Genomic DNA, 18,661 nt, shown 5'->3' on the forward strand with positions numbered 1-18,661 from the left:
TCTGTTATGAATACAGTGACCAAATTCAAATATGACATAAGCTAACAAATTCTGACATGTTGGAAGTAAATCAATCGTGTTATGTTTTGTTTAATGATTAATGTTGAGTTCCAACAATAAACTTGCGATCATAAATTTGGGTTTTATCGTATAGTTATTAATATCAATTTTCATGAGTTTGATATAATTTATTTAATAAATTTTAATTATGTGTATATGTTGGCTAAATTAATATATTATTTAATTTATTGAAATATCGACATAATTCTTTTATTAAAAACAAAAGAAACTCAAACTTATTTAAACTTGTAAAATTTTTTTTAACAGATATTTAAAACTTGTAATTGACAAACTGCGATGCATCTTAAGACCAGGATCCTGACAATATAATCAGTACAAGAACTTCTTACCGTCGATATACTCCTTATCAACGGTTCTAAAATCACAACCAGTATAATGGGGATCCCAATCTGTATCCGTCGATTAATCTGGAGATCAACGGACATCATTCGTTTCCTACCCGTGACGTCTCCTTTATATAATGCCGCTGCCGCATCCCCATTTCCATTCAACTGATAATTTCAAAATTTTCTGTGCCCCAATTTCTCAATAGAGTAGGCGGAAACATGTCAGGCCGTGGGAAGGGTGGGAAGGGTCTTGGAAAGGGCGGAGCCAAACGACACCGTAAGGTGCTGAGGGATAACATCCAGGGCATCACGAAGCCGGCCATTCGCCGTCTGGCTCGCAGGGGTGGCGTCAAGCGTATCAGCGGCCTTATCTATGAGGAGACACGCGGTGTTCTGAAGATCTTCCTCGAGAACGTCATCCGCGACGCCGTTACTTACACTGAGCACGCTCGACGGAAAACTGTTACTGCCATGGATGTTGTGTACGCTCTCAAGAGGCAGGGGCGTACATTGTACGGTTTCGGAGGTTAATGTCTTCGTGCGTGGTTGGGAGTTAGGGTTAGAATTTCTCGTTGTAAAATGTTTTAGTAGAAGATTAGGGTTTAGTGATTTTACGATTTGGGGATTTCAGTTGGTGTTACTTAGTAATGTACTGTGTTTCCACAAATCAAATATAACTTCTGAATTTTCGTTCAGTTTGTGTACTATTCGCGTTTAATGAAATCAAACTCCTTTATCATATAGCCCAACTGAGGTTGTAATTTTTCTGCTTATTAAATGTGAAGCTGTTCTTCAGTTCCAATTTCGAATCTTCTTGAGTTTCCTGTTTACCGTGGAGATTCAGAAAGTTTTATGTAATGATTCGAGCTTGATATTTGACACCAAATTTGCATCTAGTAGTGGAAACTATAGAGGAGTTGGTGCCATCATGATCCTTATGATACTTGATTGAGTTTTCATTTCAAAAGATTTTATGGCCCATTTGGTGACTCGTTGATTAATTTCCAGCAACTGTGATTGAACTTTGAAGTTTGAACAGAGCTTTTGGCCAATATCTGAATGAGGCATCTTTGCCTGACATGAGTTTAGGTTTTTGTTCTACAAGATGAAAAGAAGGCTTCATTGTCTGTATGGAGAGTTGTGAGATAATTGCTGTAACTCATAAGCTTCCCGAGCTAAACAGCAGGGTGAAAACCAGTCTATGAAAACTGATATTTTTCAGTAGTTGATCTGGCAGGGACAAGATTTACAGTTGCCCACAATCTTGAACATGCACCTGTTTCCTTTGTAGCTATGATGTACTAGTATTGCTCTCACAGTCACTTATCTTAACAGTATTAACTTACAAAAGCAAAACCATCTCTGAGTCTTCTATTAGCTCAATGATTCTCCCATTGATCTATTTCTCTTCTACATATCTCAGTCTCATCTATTTCTTTCACCAAAGAACTAATGCAAAACCCCAGTGCACCGAGACATTGAATCATCTTTTGTCTCTGTCTTCTATTATCTTCACCAACCTCCTCCTCATTGTTCATCTCCGCCTCTTTATGTTTGGTGATCAAAGCACTTTGGCCATCTGGATTTTGTAGCTTCCCCACCTCGAGGTCTTTCAACTCCTCATCCACAGTCTCTTGAGAGTCTGCTTGTGATTCAATTGAATGGGCCTTCTCTAGATATTCCACTGAAGAGCTTAGAGTTTCCTGAAATAATTCCAGTTCACTACTGATCTGATCCCGGAATTCCTTGCATATGGTACTTGTCTCTGATAGCTCCGAAAGCCTTTCAAAATTGCTTGTGATAAAGTATAACATATCCACTATATTCGACAAATGTCCAACCAGCTTCTGGTAGCAAGAACTACAAAAAGGCAAATACCAGAAATCAGGCTCCAACTCTGCATCTGCCACAATCTTCTTGAGCTCACAGACCAGTGAACTGAGATTTCTTTGCTTATCCCTCAATTTGTCAAACTTGACGACCGTCTGGTTTTTCTGCATAGGGCAAGTTGCAATTTCTTTTATGCAATCACGAAGGGAGCATAGTGTTTGATGCAGATGGTTCTTGGCTAGAGTGGCTGCTCTGATGGGCTGCAAGAGAAGCTCCACTGCGAGGAAAGCTGTCAAACCAATGAAAACCTCTGTCAGTCGGGCAATAGCAAATTCATTTGGTTCCCCGTAATTCTTTCTGCCTAGAATCAGTAGTGCTCCTATGGTGGCTGAGACTCCCCCAGTTTGTCCATACATTTTGCTGTACCTCAGCAAGCTGGTGAAAATGATCCATGGAAGAAGGGCTAAAAGCCTTAGTTCTTCGTGATGAAAGAGAAAGCACCATATAACACCATACACTGATCCAATTGCTGTTCCTTGTCCTCTCGTATTTGCTACCGTAAAGACTGCCTGCCTTCCTTGGACAAAGCTGATCGCCAGTGTGAGACCTGCCCAGCATCCATTTTCTTTGTCAAATATCAAACCGAACAGCATTGCCAGGCCTAAAGCAAGTGAACACTTGAAGGCAAATCGCAGCCTTTCTTTGCTGACAAGTTTCAGAATCCAACTCTTGAACGCTCTAACGATGCTAAACTCTGTTTTTGCACGTCGAGTTTGGAGTTCTCTTGATGCAAAACAAGTATCTGCAGCATCATTCAGCAACATATCTATGCAAGAGAAGTAGAAAAGGACCCATCCATACTTGAGTATCGGGAACATTGGCTCGAGCGGTAACAATGGCTTTTCCATGAATTCTCCCCTTGTTTCAGGCTCCGTCATTGAACGAGAACGCGATAAACGCGTAACTTGCTCCAGTTTTTGCTCAAGTTGAACTGATACACCCTTTAAGATATTGGAGAGTTGTTCTTGATCAACTACTTGAACCGGAAACGCAGGAGACGAAACCAAGGAATACTCTATTCCTCTCATTTGTAGTTCCATGCTCTCTAATCTATCTCCTGGGCTTAGTAAATTGTGTTTAAAACATCTGCTCCAAGTCCAAGGTTTCTCCCATTGCATGCTTTCCTGAAAAAAACAAACGATTCTTTCTTGAATAGCTTGTGGGGGGAAAAGTAAACGTATTTGGTGGTGCACCTTATTCATGAATGACGACTTTGAAAGCCCACGTGGGAATATGGCAGTTATTAATTACCTGTAAGATTCTGATACTCTGCAAAAGCTTGGCTCCTGTTTCAGACAAGGGCTTGGCTTGCGAGATGAGCTCCATTTTAGCATGGTCGTCCTCTGCTCTGAAAGCTCTCAAGTATACATTCATCCTCTCAGAAGCGTTTTCAGCGTAAACTCCACACAGTTTCCGTACCTGATGGTATTTATATAAGAACATTAGCGACTTACACACACCACATGAAAAGGCGTGTAGTACGTTTCCAGCATGTGGCGTTTGCATCTTTGCGGTACAGTATTCTTTCTGGATCTTTGTTCCTTTTCACTACTGTATTCAAGTTGTAAGTTTATGGGAAACAGATTCAATATTCGATGCCATCCATGCCTGATTCTTCATCACAATTGTTTATAATTTAAGGTAAGGAAATATAATTGTAACGTGATTCGTTACTTTTTTTTAACCGTACACCAATCAAGTCACAATTATATTACACTTGTTATATAATTGATTAATGTCCGATCATCATTTAAGTTCTGAACTCTTAAATGTTAAAAAAAGAATTTGTGAAAATAAATTACTTAAAAATTCCCTGGTGAAAAGAACGGGGAAAAAGTACTGAACGAGGAGGTATTTTGTTTTTTTTTTAAAATATATTTCCTTATATTTTGGGCTCTTTTTAATTTTTTGTTCTTAGCTTTTGTATTTTTCTTCGGATATTTCATAGTTTAGTTGATAATTTCTTGATATATAGATCGTGACAATTTTCATATGGTATTTTGATGGGCGGCAGATTTATATCTAACTCAGCACTTTATGCTATCACCATTATTTTAAGAAAATGTATCATTCTTCTTTTCCCTTTTTTGGGTATGAAAACCTAAGCTCGATAGTTGAGGAATATTGATTCTTATTCTGACCTTTTTGCCTGTCAGTTTTTGAATAAAATAAAATTATAAAATATTAAATAAAAATTTATAATTAATACGATCAAAATTAAAGTAATTTATTAAAATATTAAAAATAACTTGGGAATTTCTTAAATGGGTTATAAATTCTCTTTTCTTTAAAAGTATTTGAAAAAATCATCAAATATTTTTTAACATCTCATATCAAGTATCTTATAAAATATTTTGAAAAGCTTTAAGGTCAAGGAGACCCTGTAACTACTGCCAAAGGAGTCTCATTTGTCGAATTTTATTATTTTAATTAATATATATGTACGTGTTGTGTATATTATATATATTTTAAATAAAAAAATAATGTAATTTTTTTTATAAAATACTATATGTATATTAAATAAAATAAAACATACAGTAGTTTTTTTTTTTTAAATCCAAAACACTTTTCTACCTTTTGAACTGTGGAAATTTAAGATCTAATTCGAAATTTGTATTTGAAAACAACACCCAAGTTTTATATAACCTTAAATACTCACACAACTAGATTTCAAATTGTTTCATAAATGGTTTATTTCAGCAACATTAGTAACGTACTTGAGACTCTAGAAGAAAATTTATTATAATTTATATTTTAATGGCAAGTAAGTAAAAGTTACGGTAAATGATTATTATTAAATTATAATTAAATAAAATCAAGTAAAAATTTAATTTATCCATTACAAATATCCTAGTCACACTTACAAAAATTATAATCAACAAACGTTGCATGGCCATGAACTTAGTCATAATAAATATTTTAACCAATTATAACAAATATTACGTGGCCATAGCTTGATCATAACAAATATTTTAATAATATTTACAAAAACCACGCCCAATAACATGGGACATAATTCTTTCCCATCTAGTCTTGAGAAGGAGGAAATTATAGAACACTTTTAATGAATGAAAACTTAGACAAATTTTTCTTTCAATTTTGAAAAAAAACATAAAGTTGTAATTAATAATTATACTAATTTTATGGGTGTCGCTGTAATTAACCCTTTAAGTTAAAATTATTTCAAGTCTGTCCGATGGGAAGAGGCATGCTTGCAATGATCAGGAAAATTAATTTGATATAATTGTCATGTGATTGATTATGTTTTATTTAATTACACATTAATTATACTACAAATATTTTTCACTTGTTATATATATATATATATATATATATTAATTTAAGTTGGATCAAATTTAGTTTGAGTAGGAATTCTGGCATAATGAATATGTACCTTGCTATGAGCCAGACCTGGGTACGGGACCAACAAAGCTAAGACAGAAGCCAAAGCTCCAAGCCCAGTGCTCGCCGCAACATACACAGGGTGCATGAAGCCAGCAGTACTCCTGCTTGCGCCGCTGCCGATAACAGCATCACTACACACCAGCACAATCTGCCCAAACGCAATCCTCTTTGCCGTCAAATGGGTGCACTCCGGCAGCGCCACCAGAAACGCCGCCACTGCCACCACCAGAGAAGCTACGCCCACCTGCAGGCCGCCTGTAGGACCCATGATCCACCGGGCGAGCATGGCAAGTGGGACCACCTGCACCGTCGCACAAAATGCATGCCAACAACCCCTCAGTGTGTCACCCAGTGAGGCATCAGATACTATTATGACGGCCGTTAGATACGAAAAAGCCGCGAATTTAATTTCGCCAACGAGCGCTTTCGGGCCGTAGATGGTGGCGCCCCCAACTATAGCGCACGCGGTGGCGGTCCTCACGGCGGAGTTCAGCCGCATCCGCCACGCGATCCGGGATCGGGCCGCGATCGTACTTGCCATTACTATAACTATAAGCGTTTTTGGATTCGCTAGTGAAGAGGAAATTAAATATGCGATGATATGTGCAGGAAAATGATGGATGAACTAACCTTAGGCAAGTTAGGAAAACATTCGGAGAAGTCCGCCAATAAGTGCTGGCTCGGCTCAAGAACTTGGACGTATATTTATTTGGGGGAAAAAGTGACATTTTTTGAACTAAAATAACGATTATTACCCTCAAGAACTTAAAAACGTGAGAACCAATTGTCAATTAATTGTGAAAGTGCATTTCAGAATACCAATTAATTTGACTGTAAATATTCCGAGGAAATGGGGGACTACTGTTCCATTCCCATTGCCTTATTGCCATAAAATATTGTCCACTAAGATTTTTTTTTCTTTAATATGGATAGTCCAGTTTACAAATTAAATTTTTATTTACGTATTCTGCTCCATTTAACATATACAACCATGTGTACAAAAAATACCTCATTTATTTTATTTAAAGAAAGATTTTATATGTACACGTAGATGCACGTGTTTAATGGAGGTCATAATTACACTTTTAGTTCCATTTGATAGGAAGATCAATACTTTTGGTCCTCTGCTTTACAAGATTTTAAAAAATAGTGTCTCAAAATTGAGAAAACTCAATACATTTAATCATATATATACTTTACAAAATTTTTAAAATAGTCTCAAAATTGAGAAAATTCGAGACATTTAATTAGTCTCATAAATTCCATAAAGTAGGGAACTAAAAGTATGGAGTTTTATAGACTTTGGGATTTTTAAAGTTCAGTAAAATAGAGGATTAAATGTGTCGAATTTTTCTAAATTTGGGATCACAAAACAAAAGATTAAAAGTGTTGGATCCCATATCATATAGGATTAAAAATATAATTTTTATTAAATAAAATAGAAAATGCAATATAATTTGGAATAGAAAATTCCGAACTTGTTCATTGAGCCAGTGGATAAAGCATTCATAAAATTTTGGAGGGTTTGTGGGTATTTCCAATATTCTTAAAGCGTGTTTTACAAAAGATGAGCATGAGAACCATTCCAAAATGCCCTGTAAGTTGTTTATAATTTCCCTAGTTGAATATATTCTAATCAACATACATTTACTACATATGTATAATTAGGGTAAAGAAAATGTAAAAACAGAGTGATACCCTAATAAGAGGAAAGGGTATCTCTAGTCTTTCGGTGGTGTGTCCATTAGGTTGTCAATTCAAATAAAACGACGTAGGTTTATATTGTTTGAAAGAGATACGAAAACAATTGTCAAGTGTTCAACAATATAAAAACAGAGAAACATAAACATGTTATCTATGTTATGTCATTAAAGTATAACAAAACACTACTTGCCTTAGAATTAAGTTTGGTATATATGTGTTTTTTTTAGGGGTATGTGTTGTTTCCTTTACTATTACTTTTCAATAATTTCTCATTTGTATATATTGTTCTTTTCTATTATTATTGTGAAGATTTTTGTGATCAGGAATTTGTGTTAAAGGTGAAATTCTTGATTTTTTTTGTATAATGAAATGTGATGTGGGGTATATCATATAAAGGTCGTACTAATTAACACCTTTCTATAGAGTATTTATAATTTTTAAACAAGCTTTGAATTTATTTTATCAATTTAAGAGTATCCTAAGCCTTAGAATGTATGGACTCGTCGTGACAATTGGATCATTTTTTTATTTTTGTACTAGTGGTTAACGTGAAAGTGTACAGTTAGGAGAAATCTATAAATAGCTTTTCCTCATGCAGTAGACGTAGCTTTAGCTTTTACTGCCCTAACATTCTTACGATCTTATATCATATTTCTGTTACGAAACACCCCATCAAAACATCCGAGTGCTATAATCGGGGCCTTTCCGTGTGGTTTTGATGGTAATTTATTCTGTAGGCTTACAACTGACAGAATCAAACTACACTTCATTCTTGAGGTTAGCACTCACCTATATACACTGTTAAAGACTTTGTCCCAAATTTTTGGTATAACAAACTATATAATTGGGAGTTCGAGCTAAAATGGGAATATAAGAAGTTCGGAAATTATGGAGTTCGATCTATGGAAAAGTCTCTCAAACTATTAAGTTAATTTCGTGTATTTTTGGGAGAAAAAACAATAAGAAGTATAATTGAAGAGAAATATAATAATTGAAGTTAGAGATATGAACAACCAACCTCCATTGGAATTAATGCGTGTGCTAGTTGTAGGTAAAATTTTGGGACATTTGCCATTGACAAGTTTAATATGTTCCTCCTTAATCATATGTATGATTGACCTACCAAAATTATCTATTATGCCCCCTATTCTCAGAATAGTGTTTAGTGAAGGATGAAGAATTAATTTGAGTTCCATATCTCTATTTATTTAGAATGTTCCTTTCGACAACCACAAAACAATTATATAACCTACGTGATTAAATATTTGAAAATTACTACATACATCAATTAGTCCCTTTCAATATTATTTCAAATAGAATTGAAATTAATTAGAATGTATACTATGTTTGAAAAGTCGAATAAACAAGTTACAATATAATTATATTTGATATTTGAAATAATCTTATCAAAAACTTATCAAATTTTTCTGAAAATACCTTAAATCTCCAGAGAAGCTCTGGAGACCAACTGTTGAATCAAGGTCTCCACGACCTGACCTATAAGGTTCGCTAAATCATCAAATGTATGAACTCACTGTAACAATTAGATTATTCTGACATCAATGGCATACGTGAAATTTTATAGTTAAGTCTTTTCTATAGACACCGACCTTCCTGCTATCAAGTATAATTTTTGCTATCCATCTACTCTATATTATCTTTGGTCGCCTTAACCCGATCATTGAATTAATCATTGAAGGATCATTAGTAGTTTTTTAGAACAACAATACTTATTTTTGCAGCTCAATACACTGATCGAGCATGTTCTACTAGCTTCAAGAGTGTGCATATATATATATATATATGCAATTACTCATATAATATATACATAATGATAATGTGTTAAAATACGTATAATTATTAGGAAAATATGATGGGCATGTTTGCCGACTTGATTAATTCACTTGGGAAAAGGAAAATAAATTGGCCAACCAACTCCCTGCAATAATTAATTAATTAAATGAACGGTCGAGATCAATGTGGAGCGCATGAGGTGATCCTAGATTGCCTTCTTCGCATGGAATCCATCATTTCCATAGGTTGGAAGCAATGCATGCACCCACACTCCACACCAGCTGCTTGCTGGCTATGACTATCATAAAAATCGCGTTTTGGTCTTTGTCGCATTAAATTCGGGACTCCATTTCATCATTTCAATACGTATTACCGTCTAATTTGCGAGGACAAATCCCCTCATCGTCTACATGCATAATATATAAATAATTAATTATTTTTTTAAAATTGCATGTCAATTATACATTAAGTATATTTATCGTATACTTGTCATATTATTAATTTAGACTCAATCAAATTTGCTTTGAATTAAAATTTCTCGTAAGTTTGTAGATTGAATTTTTTTATTTCAAATTATATTGTATCTTTTATTCAATTAAATAACACAAGTATATATATATATATATGATATACTTTATTTAAAACAAGCTTTTTTTATACAAATTGCATATAAATATTTATTAAAATAGAAGACTAACCTAATTTGATATAGAAAATTTAATCCAACGTATAAGAAGCCAATATTATTGCAAGATTGTAGCAAGAGGCTAACATATCCGAGGATAGGATAGCAAGAGGTAAGAATCAAATCATAGTCTGTCTTGTCAATGCTGTTGATGATGTTCCGGGCCATCGCCTTCAATGTCAAGTTGGAAATCATCAAACTTCATTCCACTACAAAAAATACAATATTTAATCATGGCCAATTATCATAATTAAAAATAAAATAGTCGTAGTAAATAGTCATTAGCTACAGTCGTGCAACGCTTGTTGGTCGTAGTAAGTGCGAGGGTGGCTAAAACATTAAAAGTGATGACAAGTAGCTTTTTCTTGATAAAAAATATATGTTTTCGCATCGATTTTATTTAATTGTGATCAATATAAAGTACTTATCATAATTTTTAGTACGTAGCTATTAAAAGTATAATCAAGAATCATTTTTTTTCTAGTGTTCCATCATGACAACAGCTCTAGCGGCCAACGCCTAAGCTACCTCGGCCAAATGCACATTCTGCAGATACTAAGCTAGCTGCTAGAGCCCCATCAAAATTGATTTTCAGTATGAATCGAACGAGTCGGGGCCAAAGAACGAGCAATTGAGAGGTTGCATAGAATCAAATTCTGATGAGTACGTAGCGGACGCACAATTGATGAAATAACTTTTTGAAATTTGATGATCGGATGTTCACCTAAAACTGTACAATCAGAATATATAAATACCCATTTTTTACTTTTATTCTCACAGATTGAATATCTTTTAATTTCTAAGGAAATAAATGAATGTACGGTCATTTTGTTTTATTTTTATTTTTGGAAATCCCACAAGTATACTGTATAATTTGGGTGAACTGCACTTTAATTTTTTTAAATGAAGAATTATATATTTAAAAAAATAAATAGAACTATACTATCTTTCATTAAGGTTCGAATCAATAATGTTAACGTCATTTCTAATTTTATGTCTTATTCATCATTCCATATAAATTATTGAAAATATGGCTAGTTTTTTCTTATCAACCACTATTTTTTATTCAATGATTATAATTTGAGATCAATATTTTATTACTGTATACATATTAGATTTACCCTCTTACAAGTATAAAAAGATTAGTAGAGTATTTTATTTTTAAAATATACAGAATGCTAAATAAATAGTAAAATTGAAAGTTTATATAAATTTTTTTGATGACATCGATATTTTTATTCAAATCCTAAGGAAAAAGAGTATATTTTAAGGAGTTGTAAATGTTATTAACCGTATATAAATTAATTTGGACCTCCATTGTGGCTTATTCACCCAAAATGCAATCAATCCAAATCAGAGTAGAATCCTCATTATTTATTCAACAAATGAATCGCTGAAGCCCATATTGTTTATTTATATGAACCAAAATTTGAGAATTATAAGAAGCCTAAATTCTAGGCCTTATTTAGTCCTACCTTCTTGTTTTTTGGTATTGAAAATAAAGCAACCGAGCGGCCCAAGCCCAATTTCAACAGCATTAAATTGAAAATTGACGATATTTCTCTCTCCAACTACAAAAACTTGGAACAAATCTCCATATATTTATTGGATGATTTCAATTAAAAATAAAAAAAAGGAAACAATAGCAACAAGCTTAATTTGTAGAGAATGGATGCATTGATTCTCCAAGACATGAGTTGCTGGATATGGAGCGGCATTCTCAAACAAAAGTCATATGTCTAAATGCTCTTTCTGATTCAATCACCTGCTCTTCTTTTTCTTTTTTTAATTTCGCATGAATTGTCTTTGTAATTTAAATTAAATTTATTTTCTTTTATTCTTCTTTAATATACATATAAAAATTTTATTGAACAGAAAAATAATAATAAATAAAAGAGAGAGAAAAGGGTATGGATTGGGCGGTGGGGGTGGGCGACTGAGCATTAGCCAATGAGGCGGCTAGTTAGAAAAAGCAGAGCCAATTCAAACAAAAACTTCTCTGCGCGCAAAACACGGAGTAGATCTACAACCGTCCGAAACTAATCCTACGGCTGCCTTACAACTAGGGTTTTCGAACATTCTGGAACCCGAAAACCAAGACAGCACTGGAGCATCACCTCCCTTATAAAATGCTCTCGTCCACTACTCTGTTCCGCCTCTCTCTCAACCCTAGTTCTCCTAGCGTTTTAATTCACCATCCTTTTTCTCTCCACGCGAACCTCTCTCGCCGATTAGATCTGCCAATAGAATGGCAGGAAAAGGAGAAGGTCCAGCGATCGGAATCGATCTTGGAACGACGTACTCGTGCGTCGGCGTTTGGCAGCACGACCGCGTTGAGATCATTGCCAATGACCAGGGTAACAGGACTACGCCCTCTTATGTTGGTTTTACCGACACTGAGCGGCTTATTGGCGATGCTGCCAAGAATCAGGTGGCCATGAACCCGACCAACACTGTTTTTGGTAAGATCCGTGCTCCTCACTTGCACTCTTTGTTTCAGAATGTGTTTTCAGTCATTTGCCTTTAGATTTATTTGTTAGATCTATAGTAATTTAATGGATTATTATTAGTGAAACCTTAGATTTTGCTTGCTCTTTCCTTGAGGTGGTTAGGCGAGCATGTACTTGTTGTTTTGGTTTTAACTAGTCAGATCTACAATTGCCGACCATTCATTTTCATCCGGTATGTCTTCAAAATGCATTAAGTACGCTTGTTTTCTGTCACTTACCGGTGATAACTATTTGATGTTTAGTTTTTAGTATTGATGGATGCGAGTCCCGGTGATCCTTAGTGAGGTTGTCTAGGTATGACTTGATGTTATTATTTTGAGTAGTCCAGATTTAGCTTCTTGTTGTATGTATATATACATGTATGGAACTGGTGAACTCAAAGAGTTATGCCTGTATGGTGGTTAGGTGCTCGGTTTTCGCAGCGTTTCGTCAAATTGATTCATATTTTAGTTTGATGCTGATTGTGTTAGTAGGCAATAATAAAAACAAGGTGTTCGCTTGTTCTTGTGTGGAACGGAATCCTGATTACTTTTGTGTGATAATTGCTCGCGGGTTGCTGTATATGTGTACTTTGACGCTTGTATTTTTAATAGTATTCTAAATGCTAATTGGTTTTGGTTTTTCCCTATTGATGTTTTGTCGTTATTAGTTATTGCGTTTAAATATATATGTATATATATCTATATTAAACTTGTACTGACAAAGTGTTAATCTTTTCTATCTCTCTTATAGATGCTAAGAGGTTGATTGGAAGGAGATTTACTGACGCCTCCGTCCAAAGTGATATCAAGTTGTGGCCCTTCAAAGTTATTCCTGGACCTGGTGACAAGCCCATGATTGTTGTCAACTATAAGGGTGAAGAGAAGCAATTCGCAGCTGAGGAGATATCATCTATGGTTTTGATGAAGATGAGGGAAATTGCTGAGGCATACCTTGGTGCAACCGTGAAGAATGCTGTGGTTACTGTCCCAGCATACTTCAATGATTCCCAGCGTCAAGCTACCAAGGATGCTGGTGTGATTGCTGGTCTCAATGTGATGCGTATAATCAATGAGCCCACAGCTGCAGCCATTGCTTATGGTCTGGACAAGAAGGCAACCAGTGTTGGTGAGAAGAATGTGTTAATTTTTGATCTTGGTGGTGGTACCTTTGATGTCTCTCTTCTTACCATTGAGGAAGGTATTTTTGAGGTCAAGGCAACTGCTGGTGATACTCACCTTGGGGGCGAAGATTTTGACAACAGAATGGTCAATCACTTTGTTCAGGAGTTTAAGAGGAAGCACAAAAAAGACATCAGTGGTAACCCCAGGGCCCTGAGAAGGTTGAGGACGGCTTGTGAGCGGGCGAAAAGAACCCTTTCGTCCACTGCCCAAACCACCATTGAAATTGACTCTCTCTATGAGGGTATTGATTTCTATTCCACCATTACTCGTGCCAGGTTTGAGGAGCTCAACATGGACTTGTTCCGGAAGTGTATGGAACCCGTTGAGAAGTGTCTTAGGGATGCCAAGATGGATAAGAGTACTGTCCATGATGTTGTCCTAGTTGGTGGTTCCACTAGGATTCCCAAGGTTCAGCAATTGTTGCAGGATTTCTTCAATGGGAAAGAGCTGTGCAAGAGTATTAACCCTGATGAGGCTGTTGCATATGGTGCTGCTGTCCAAGCTGCCATTTTGAGTGGTGAGGGCAACGAGAAGGTCCAGGACCTTTTGCTTCTTGATGTTACTCCCCTCTCTCTTGGTTTGGAGACTGCCGGTGGTGTCATGACTGTGTTGATTCCCAGGAATACTACAATTCCTACCAAGAAGGAGCAGGTCTTCTCGACCTACTCGGACAACCAGCCTGGTGTGTTGATTCAGGTCTATGAAGGTGAGAGAACAAGGACGAGGGACAACAACTTGCTTGGAAAATTTGAGCTTTCTGGCATTCCTCCTGCTCCTAGAGGAGTTCCTCAGATTACTGTGTGCTTTGACATTGACGCCAATGGTATCTTGAATGTGTCTGCTGAGGACAAGACTACTGGCCAGAAGAACAAGATTACAATTACCAATGACAAGGGCAGACTTTCCAAGGAAGAAATTGAGAAGATGGTTCAGGAAGCAGAGAAATACAAATCTGAGGATGAAGAACACAAGAAAAAGGTTGAAGCGAAGAATGCATTGGAGAACTATGCCTACAACATGAGGAACACCATCAAGGATGAAAAGATTGCCTCCAAGCTCCCTGCGGCTGATAAGAAGAAGATTGAGGATGCAATTGAGTCGAGCATCCAATGGTTGGATGGAAACCAGCTTGCAGAGGCAGATGAGTTTGAGGACAAAATGAAGGAGTTGGAGAGCATCTGCAACCCTATCATTGCAAAGATGTACCAAGGTGCAGGTGGAGAAGCACCCATGGATGATGATGGTCCTGCTCCTGGTGCTAGCGGTCCTGGTCCCAAGATTGAGGAGGTCGACTAAACATTTTGGTGTTTCTTGTGTGGGGGTTTATCCTTTTAAGTACTGTGATTTTTAATGTTGCTGGAAGATTTTTGGTTTTTGGAATTACACTTTCAGAGAGTATTCAGTTGTACTCTTCTGCAAAGAGCCCTACTTTTATTATGCATTTGATTCGAATCGAGTAATATTTCCTCAATGGTGGATTTGCTAAAGCAGTAGCTGTTTTATGTCGGCTTGTCTTTTGGGACTTCCATCTTACTTAACAAATTAAAATACTTGCTGATTTGGGGTGAAAAGCTTGAAATAACGAGCGATGCATATATTTATTGTCGATAACGTGGCCTTTGTCAATAACGATCTTCAATTATTAAGCATGAATGAATCCCCCAATAGCAGAATATGGGGAGCAAAGGCTAATAATAATCCCCTCCCTCAATTGGACGCTAACTATTCACAACACTATGAGGAGTGTCCCATATGCATTCACAAAAGTTTCTGGACCCTAGACGCACCTGTCACCGAAGTCGGACATTTTTATATTTATCTGTGATTTTCTATTTTCGTCTCTCACCACCACTAACTGGCTGCCTGCCTCCATCCACCTATCTTCTCTTTATCTTATCTCCGTATACTGTGGAAGTAGTGCCCCCAGATTCTTACCTCCCCCAGAATAGACACTCTCTCTTTACAAATTCACACTTTATCACATGGCCACTTTAGTCGACATTGCTACATCAGGAGACATATGCCATACCAAGACCTTAATGGACTTCGAACAGGAATGAAACAAAAACTTATCCATCCCTATCAATATGAACTAATATAAAATTCCCACGGCATAAAAGAAATTGAAAGAGGCCAATCAACTGATAATTCAAATATAGTTTCCATGGACATATAACTGTTACAACTAAAGCTAGTGAGATGCATGGGAGCCAAAAACCACAGCACTTCAGAGCTTTTCTAAAGTACAACACAACAATGCCACATGCAAATTCCGTGAGGCACAAATGTCAGTGAGCAACGAAAAACCATCCATAACAACCATCTTGCATTTCACCAAGTCTATTTAGGTCAACATAAGATCGTTACCCCCATGGTGAGGACGAAGACACACGCGAACTTCATGTTCTTCCGGTCCCTCTCGCAATTTAGGCACCAATATCTCCAGCACTGTCCCTGGGCCATCATAATATGCTTCTATCTTAGCATCTTCAGGGATGCGTGTTGAGAGGGGGATCTCTCGGACAAATTCTCCTGGTGGGCAGTGCTCTGGAGACGGATCTGTAAGCTTAAAAGTCCTGTTGTGTCGCTTAATAAATGGTGTCCCAGATGTACTTATGCAAGATACCTTGATGATCCCGTGCGTGAGAGTATTCCTCCAGGAAACTTTCACCCTCTGAAGATCTACAAATGGCAAGCTGATTACAATCAGATAACCTTCATTGTCTTCATAGATTGTTTTGGCAGCAGTAACAGGACCATAAACGTTCCTCAGCACCCCATTGAATTCGTTCAACCAGTGTGGCTCATTTGGGTGAACTTCCAAATCAGGGACTCGATCAGGAGCATTCACCGCCAAACAACAGTCATCCTCATTCCCCTGTGAGAAGAAATCTTTCTTCCTTTTGTTGCTGACAGGAGATAGATCCAGCACATCCCCATTGCTATGATTGGTCAGCTGAGTCGATAGATTCAGCACAGATCCATTGAGCAACTTCTTCGAGTGGGAATGTGGATTACCCTTCACTGGAGGTGGCGGCCTTTCAAGTTCAAACTCAGTGTTTGGCAGATTTCTCCATGAACTATAATCACTAGCTTCAGGTGGAATGGTGAAGTTCAGGTCCCTCCCAGTGAGTTCTGTCCATCTTTTTCTATCATCTTCATCCAGACCCATAAGATTGGGGGATGGAACCACTTCAATTCCATGAACACACTGAGGGTTCGAGAGTCCCCTGTAATGTTTCCGCTGCATTCTGTGAGAACGAACAAAGCCTTTATCGACGCTGAAAGGGAAGGGACGCTCTCCTTGACGAGAATGCCCATTCATATAACTCCGGAGCTGCATCTTACCGAGAGCATTCTCCGGCCTTTCCTTGAAAACCCACATGTACATATTCTCCATATCATGTTGAACCATGAACGTGTCAAGCTGCAGGTCAGATTTATCAAACCCAGAAACTCCATTACTATCACGTATTATTTTTGCCTTTGATTTCTCATTTAGAACTGGCTTAAAGTAAAAGCTGAAGAAGAACCAAGCACCCCAGATGCTATCAATCCTTTTCGCGCATTTTCTTCCAACCTTGGGAACACTAAGAAAACTTTCTGTCTCGTATATTTGAGTACCCAGTCCAACATCAAGAATATCACAATGTTCCGTGCTCCAAGGCTGTGGAGGAGGGCTTCGTTCGGCTGAAAGGGGTAGATTGATATCTGGTGGACGCGTCAAAATAACTTGGCGATTCATCTCGAGGTCTATTTCTTCGTGTGAGGATGAGGCACTGGAATCCATGGACAAGATGGTTGAAGGGTGATGATTCTCCATTGACAGAGCAGTCAGAAGAGTATCTCCCATCTCAAAAAGTACCCCTTCTTCTGAGGGTAATTTCCGACGTCGGGCCAGTTAATTTCACCCCAATTACCATTTTGAGAGAGAACCAATCTTTATAATCAACTCCAACATGTCAATCCCAGCTGCAAACTCCCACCTCCATTAAAGCCCTAAACTTATTCATCTCTAAAGTACTTTTCCACAATTCACACAGATTAAGCTAAATCCCAAACCCCAGGAGAAAAAATCAAAATTCATATACCCCAATTGTTTTCCCCAAACTATTAAAACAGAAACAGGAACAAAGATGATGAAGAACACCACGAACAAGAAAGAAGCAAACCTAATCCAAAGAAACTAAAAGCAATAAGATCTATACCCTAAACTAAAAATAAGAGAAACAAGAAAAAGTCAGATGAAGACTACATCTACCCCAAACCCAAGAATCTCCTTGAACCCTCCAAAGGCAGGTGGCAGACATTGAATCAGACCCATCAAATCCATAAGTCGCAAATGGGAATTTTCCTAAAAGAAAGAAGCACAAAATCTGTATCCCCTCCTGCTATTTATTCAGTAAATATGAAACAAAAAAACCACAAACTTTGTAGCTAAAACTCCAATATTCCTATATCTCTATTGCGTGGATATATAGAAAATACCAGTTGTGACAATATTACCAATCTATGAAGCCAAGGCCCAAGAAAAGGACCAAATCAGAGGGGATCTTGGAAGAATACCTTTTGGGATAAGCTTCCACAACCAAGAATCCACACAAACTTGGGCATTCAGAAGAATCAACGGTCCTCACAATCCTCATCTTCTTCTTTTCCCTCAATTATCCAATCTATCACCCTTCAAAGACCACTCAAATCTTCTTTCCCACTACCCTTCTATCCCTCAACAATTCTTGTCAACTGATACATGTGTAGTAGTGCTGTATTGTATATGAGCTTTGTGCGGAGAGAGAGAGCATGAAACCACAAAAAAGGAAAGGTAAAAAACTCATAAAAATTATAGTTTTATTAAGGGGTTGTAGAAAATAAAGGAATGTAAATATGGGAATGAAAACGTAATTTATAGAGGGGGAGAGGGAGAGGGTGTTGGTGTGTGTGAGTTAAGAGTTTGAGCTTGAGGTAAAAGCCTGCACCGAATAATGCCGGGCTAAAGGGGGACGGACGGTGCCGTTTGGACTTTGTTTAGGTGGGTCTCGACGAAGCATCCCTTCTTATCTGCTTCTCACTATATTAATCTCTCCCACTTATCACAACATAATA

At 37.0% G+C, this 18,661-nt stretch overlaps 4 protein-coding genes across 4 annotated transcripts; 2 read left to right on the forward strand and 2 right to left on the reverse strand.

Annotated features, from left to right (window-relative positions):
• Positions 1-566: 566 nt before the first annotated feature.
• On the forward strand, positions 567-1,156 carry LOC105161460 (Histone superfamily protein). The gene has a single exon (XM_011079154.3). It carries the CDS (start codon positions 627-629, stop codon positions 936-938), a length of 312 nt encoding a protein of 103 aa, XP_011077456.1. The 5' UTR covers positions 567-626; the 3' UTR covers positions 939-1,156.
• A 389-nt stretch (positions 1,157-1,545) lies between these two features.
• Positions 1,546-6,395, reverse strand: LOC105161462 (uncharacterized). Its single transcript, XM_020694041.2, has 3 exons — positions 5,692-6,395; positions 3,549-3,716; positions 1,546-3,421 (listed from the first exon to the last, which is right to left on the reverse strand). The coding sequence occupies exons 1-3, from the start codon at positions 6,241-6,243 to the stop codon at positions 1,787-1,789; spliced, it is 2,355 nt and encodes a 784-aa protein (XP_020549700.1). The 5' UTR covers positions 6,244-6,395; the 3' UTR covers positions 1,546-1,786.
• A 5,634-nt stretch (positions 6,396-12,029) lies between these two features.
• LOC105161464 (heat shock cognate 70 kDa protein 2) lies at positions 12,030-15,029 on the forward strand. Its single transcript, XM_011079158.3, has 2 exons — positions 12,030-12,347; positions 13,128-15,029. Exons 1-2 carry the CDS (start codon positions 12,134-12,136, stop codon positions 14,852-14,854), a joined length of 1,941 nt encoding a protein of 646 aa, XP_011077460.1. The 5' UTR covers positions 12,030-12,133; the 3' UTR covers positions 14,855-15,029.
• A 643-nt stretch (positions 15,030-15,672) lies between these two features.
• LOC105161463 (uncharacterized) lies at positions 15,673-17,544 on the reverse strand. Its single transcript, XM_011079157.3, has one exon. It carries the CDS (start codon positions 17,409-17,411, stop codon positions 15,903-15,905), a length of 1,509 nt encoding a protein of 502 aa, XP_011077459.1. The 5' UTR covers positions 17,412-17,544; the 3' UTR covers positions 15,673-15,902.
• Positions 17,545-18,661: the final 1,117 nt, after the last annotated feature.

Source organism: Sesamum indicum, linkage group LG5 (genome assembly GCF_026168435.1).
Source record: "Sesamum indicum cultivar Baizhima isolate 11 linkage group LG5, ASM2616843v1, whole genome shotgun sequence".
Classification (NCBI taxonomy): Eukaryota; Viridiplantae; Streptophyta; class Magnoliopsida; order Lamiales; family Pedaliaceae; genus Sesamum; species Sesamum indicum.

What these genes read in the sequence shown, in the direction of transcription:
- LOC105161460 (XM_011079154.3), top strand. Translation starts at nt 627, where the DNA reads ATGTCAGGCCGTGGGAAGGGTGGGAAGGGTCTTGGAAAGGGCGGAGCC.
- LOC105161464 (XM_011079158.3), top strand. Translation starts at nt 12,134, where the DNA reads ATGGCAGGAAAAGGAGAAGGTCCAGCGATCGGAATCGATCTTGGAACG. An exon ending in CCCGACCAACACTGTTTTTG is followed by an intron (nt 12,348 to 13,127) that starts GTAAGATCCGTG and finishes TCTCTCTTATAG; the next exon opens with ATGCTAAGAGGTTGATTGGA.
- LOC105161462 (XM_020694041.2), bottom strand. Translation starts at nt 6,243, where the DNA reads ATGGCAAGTACGATCGCGGCCCGATCCCGGATCGCGTGGCGGATGCGG. An exon ending in CAGGTCTGGCTCATAGCAAG is followed by an intron (nt 3,717 to 5,691) that starts GTACATATTCAT and finishes AAATACCATCAG; the next exon opens with GTACGGAAACTGTGTGGAGT. An exon ending in AGAGTATCAGAATCTTACAG is followed by an intron (nt 3,422 to 3,548) that starts GTAATTAATAAC and finishes TGTTTTTTTCAG; the next exon opens with GAAAGCATGCAATGGGAGAA.
- LOC105161463 (XM_011079157.3), bottom strand. Translation starts at nt 17,411, where the DNA reads ATGGGAGATACTCTTCTGACTGCTCTGTCAATGGAGAATCATCACCCT.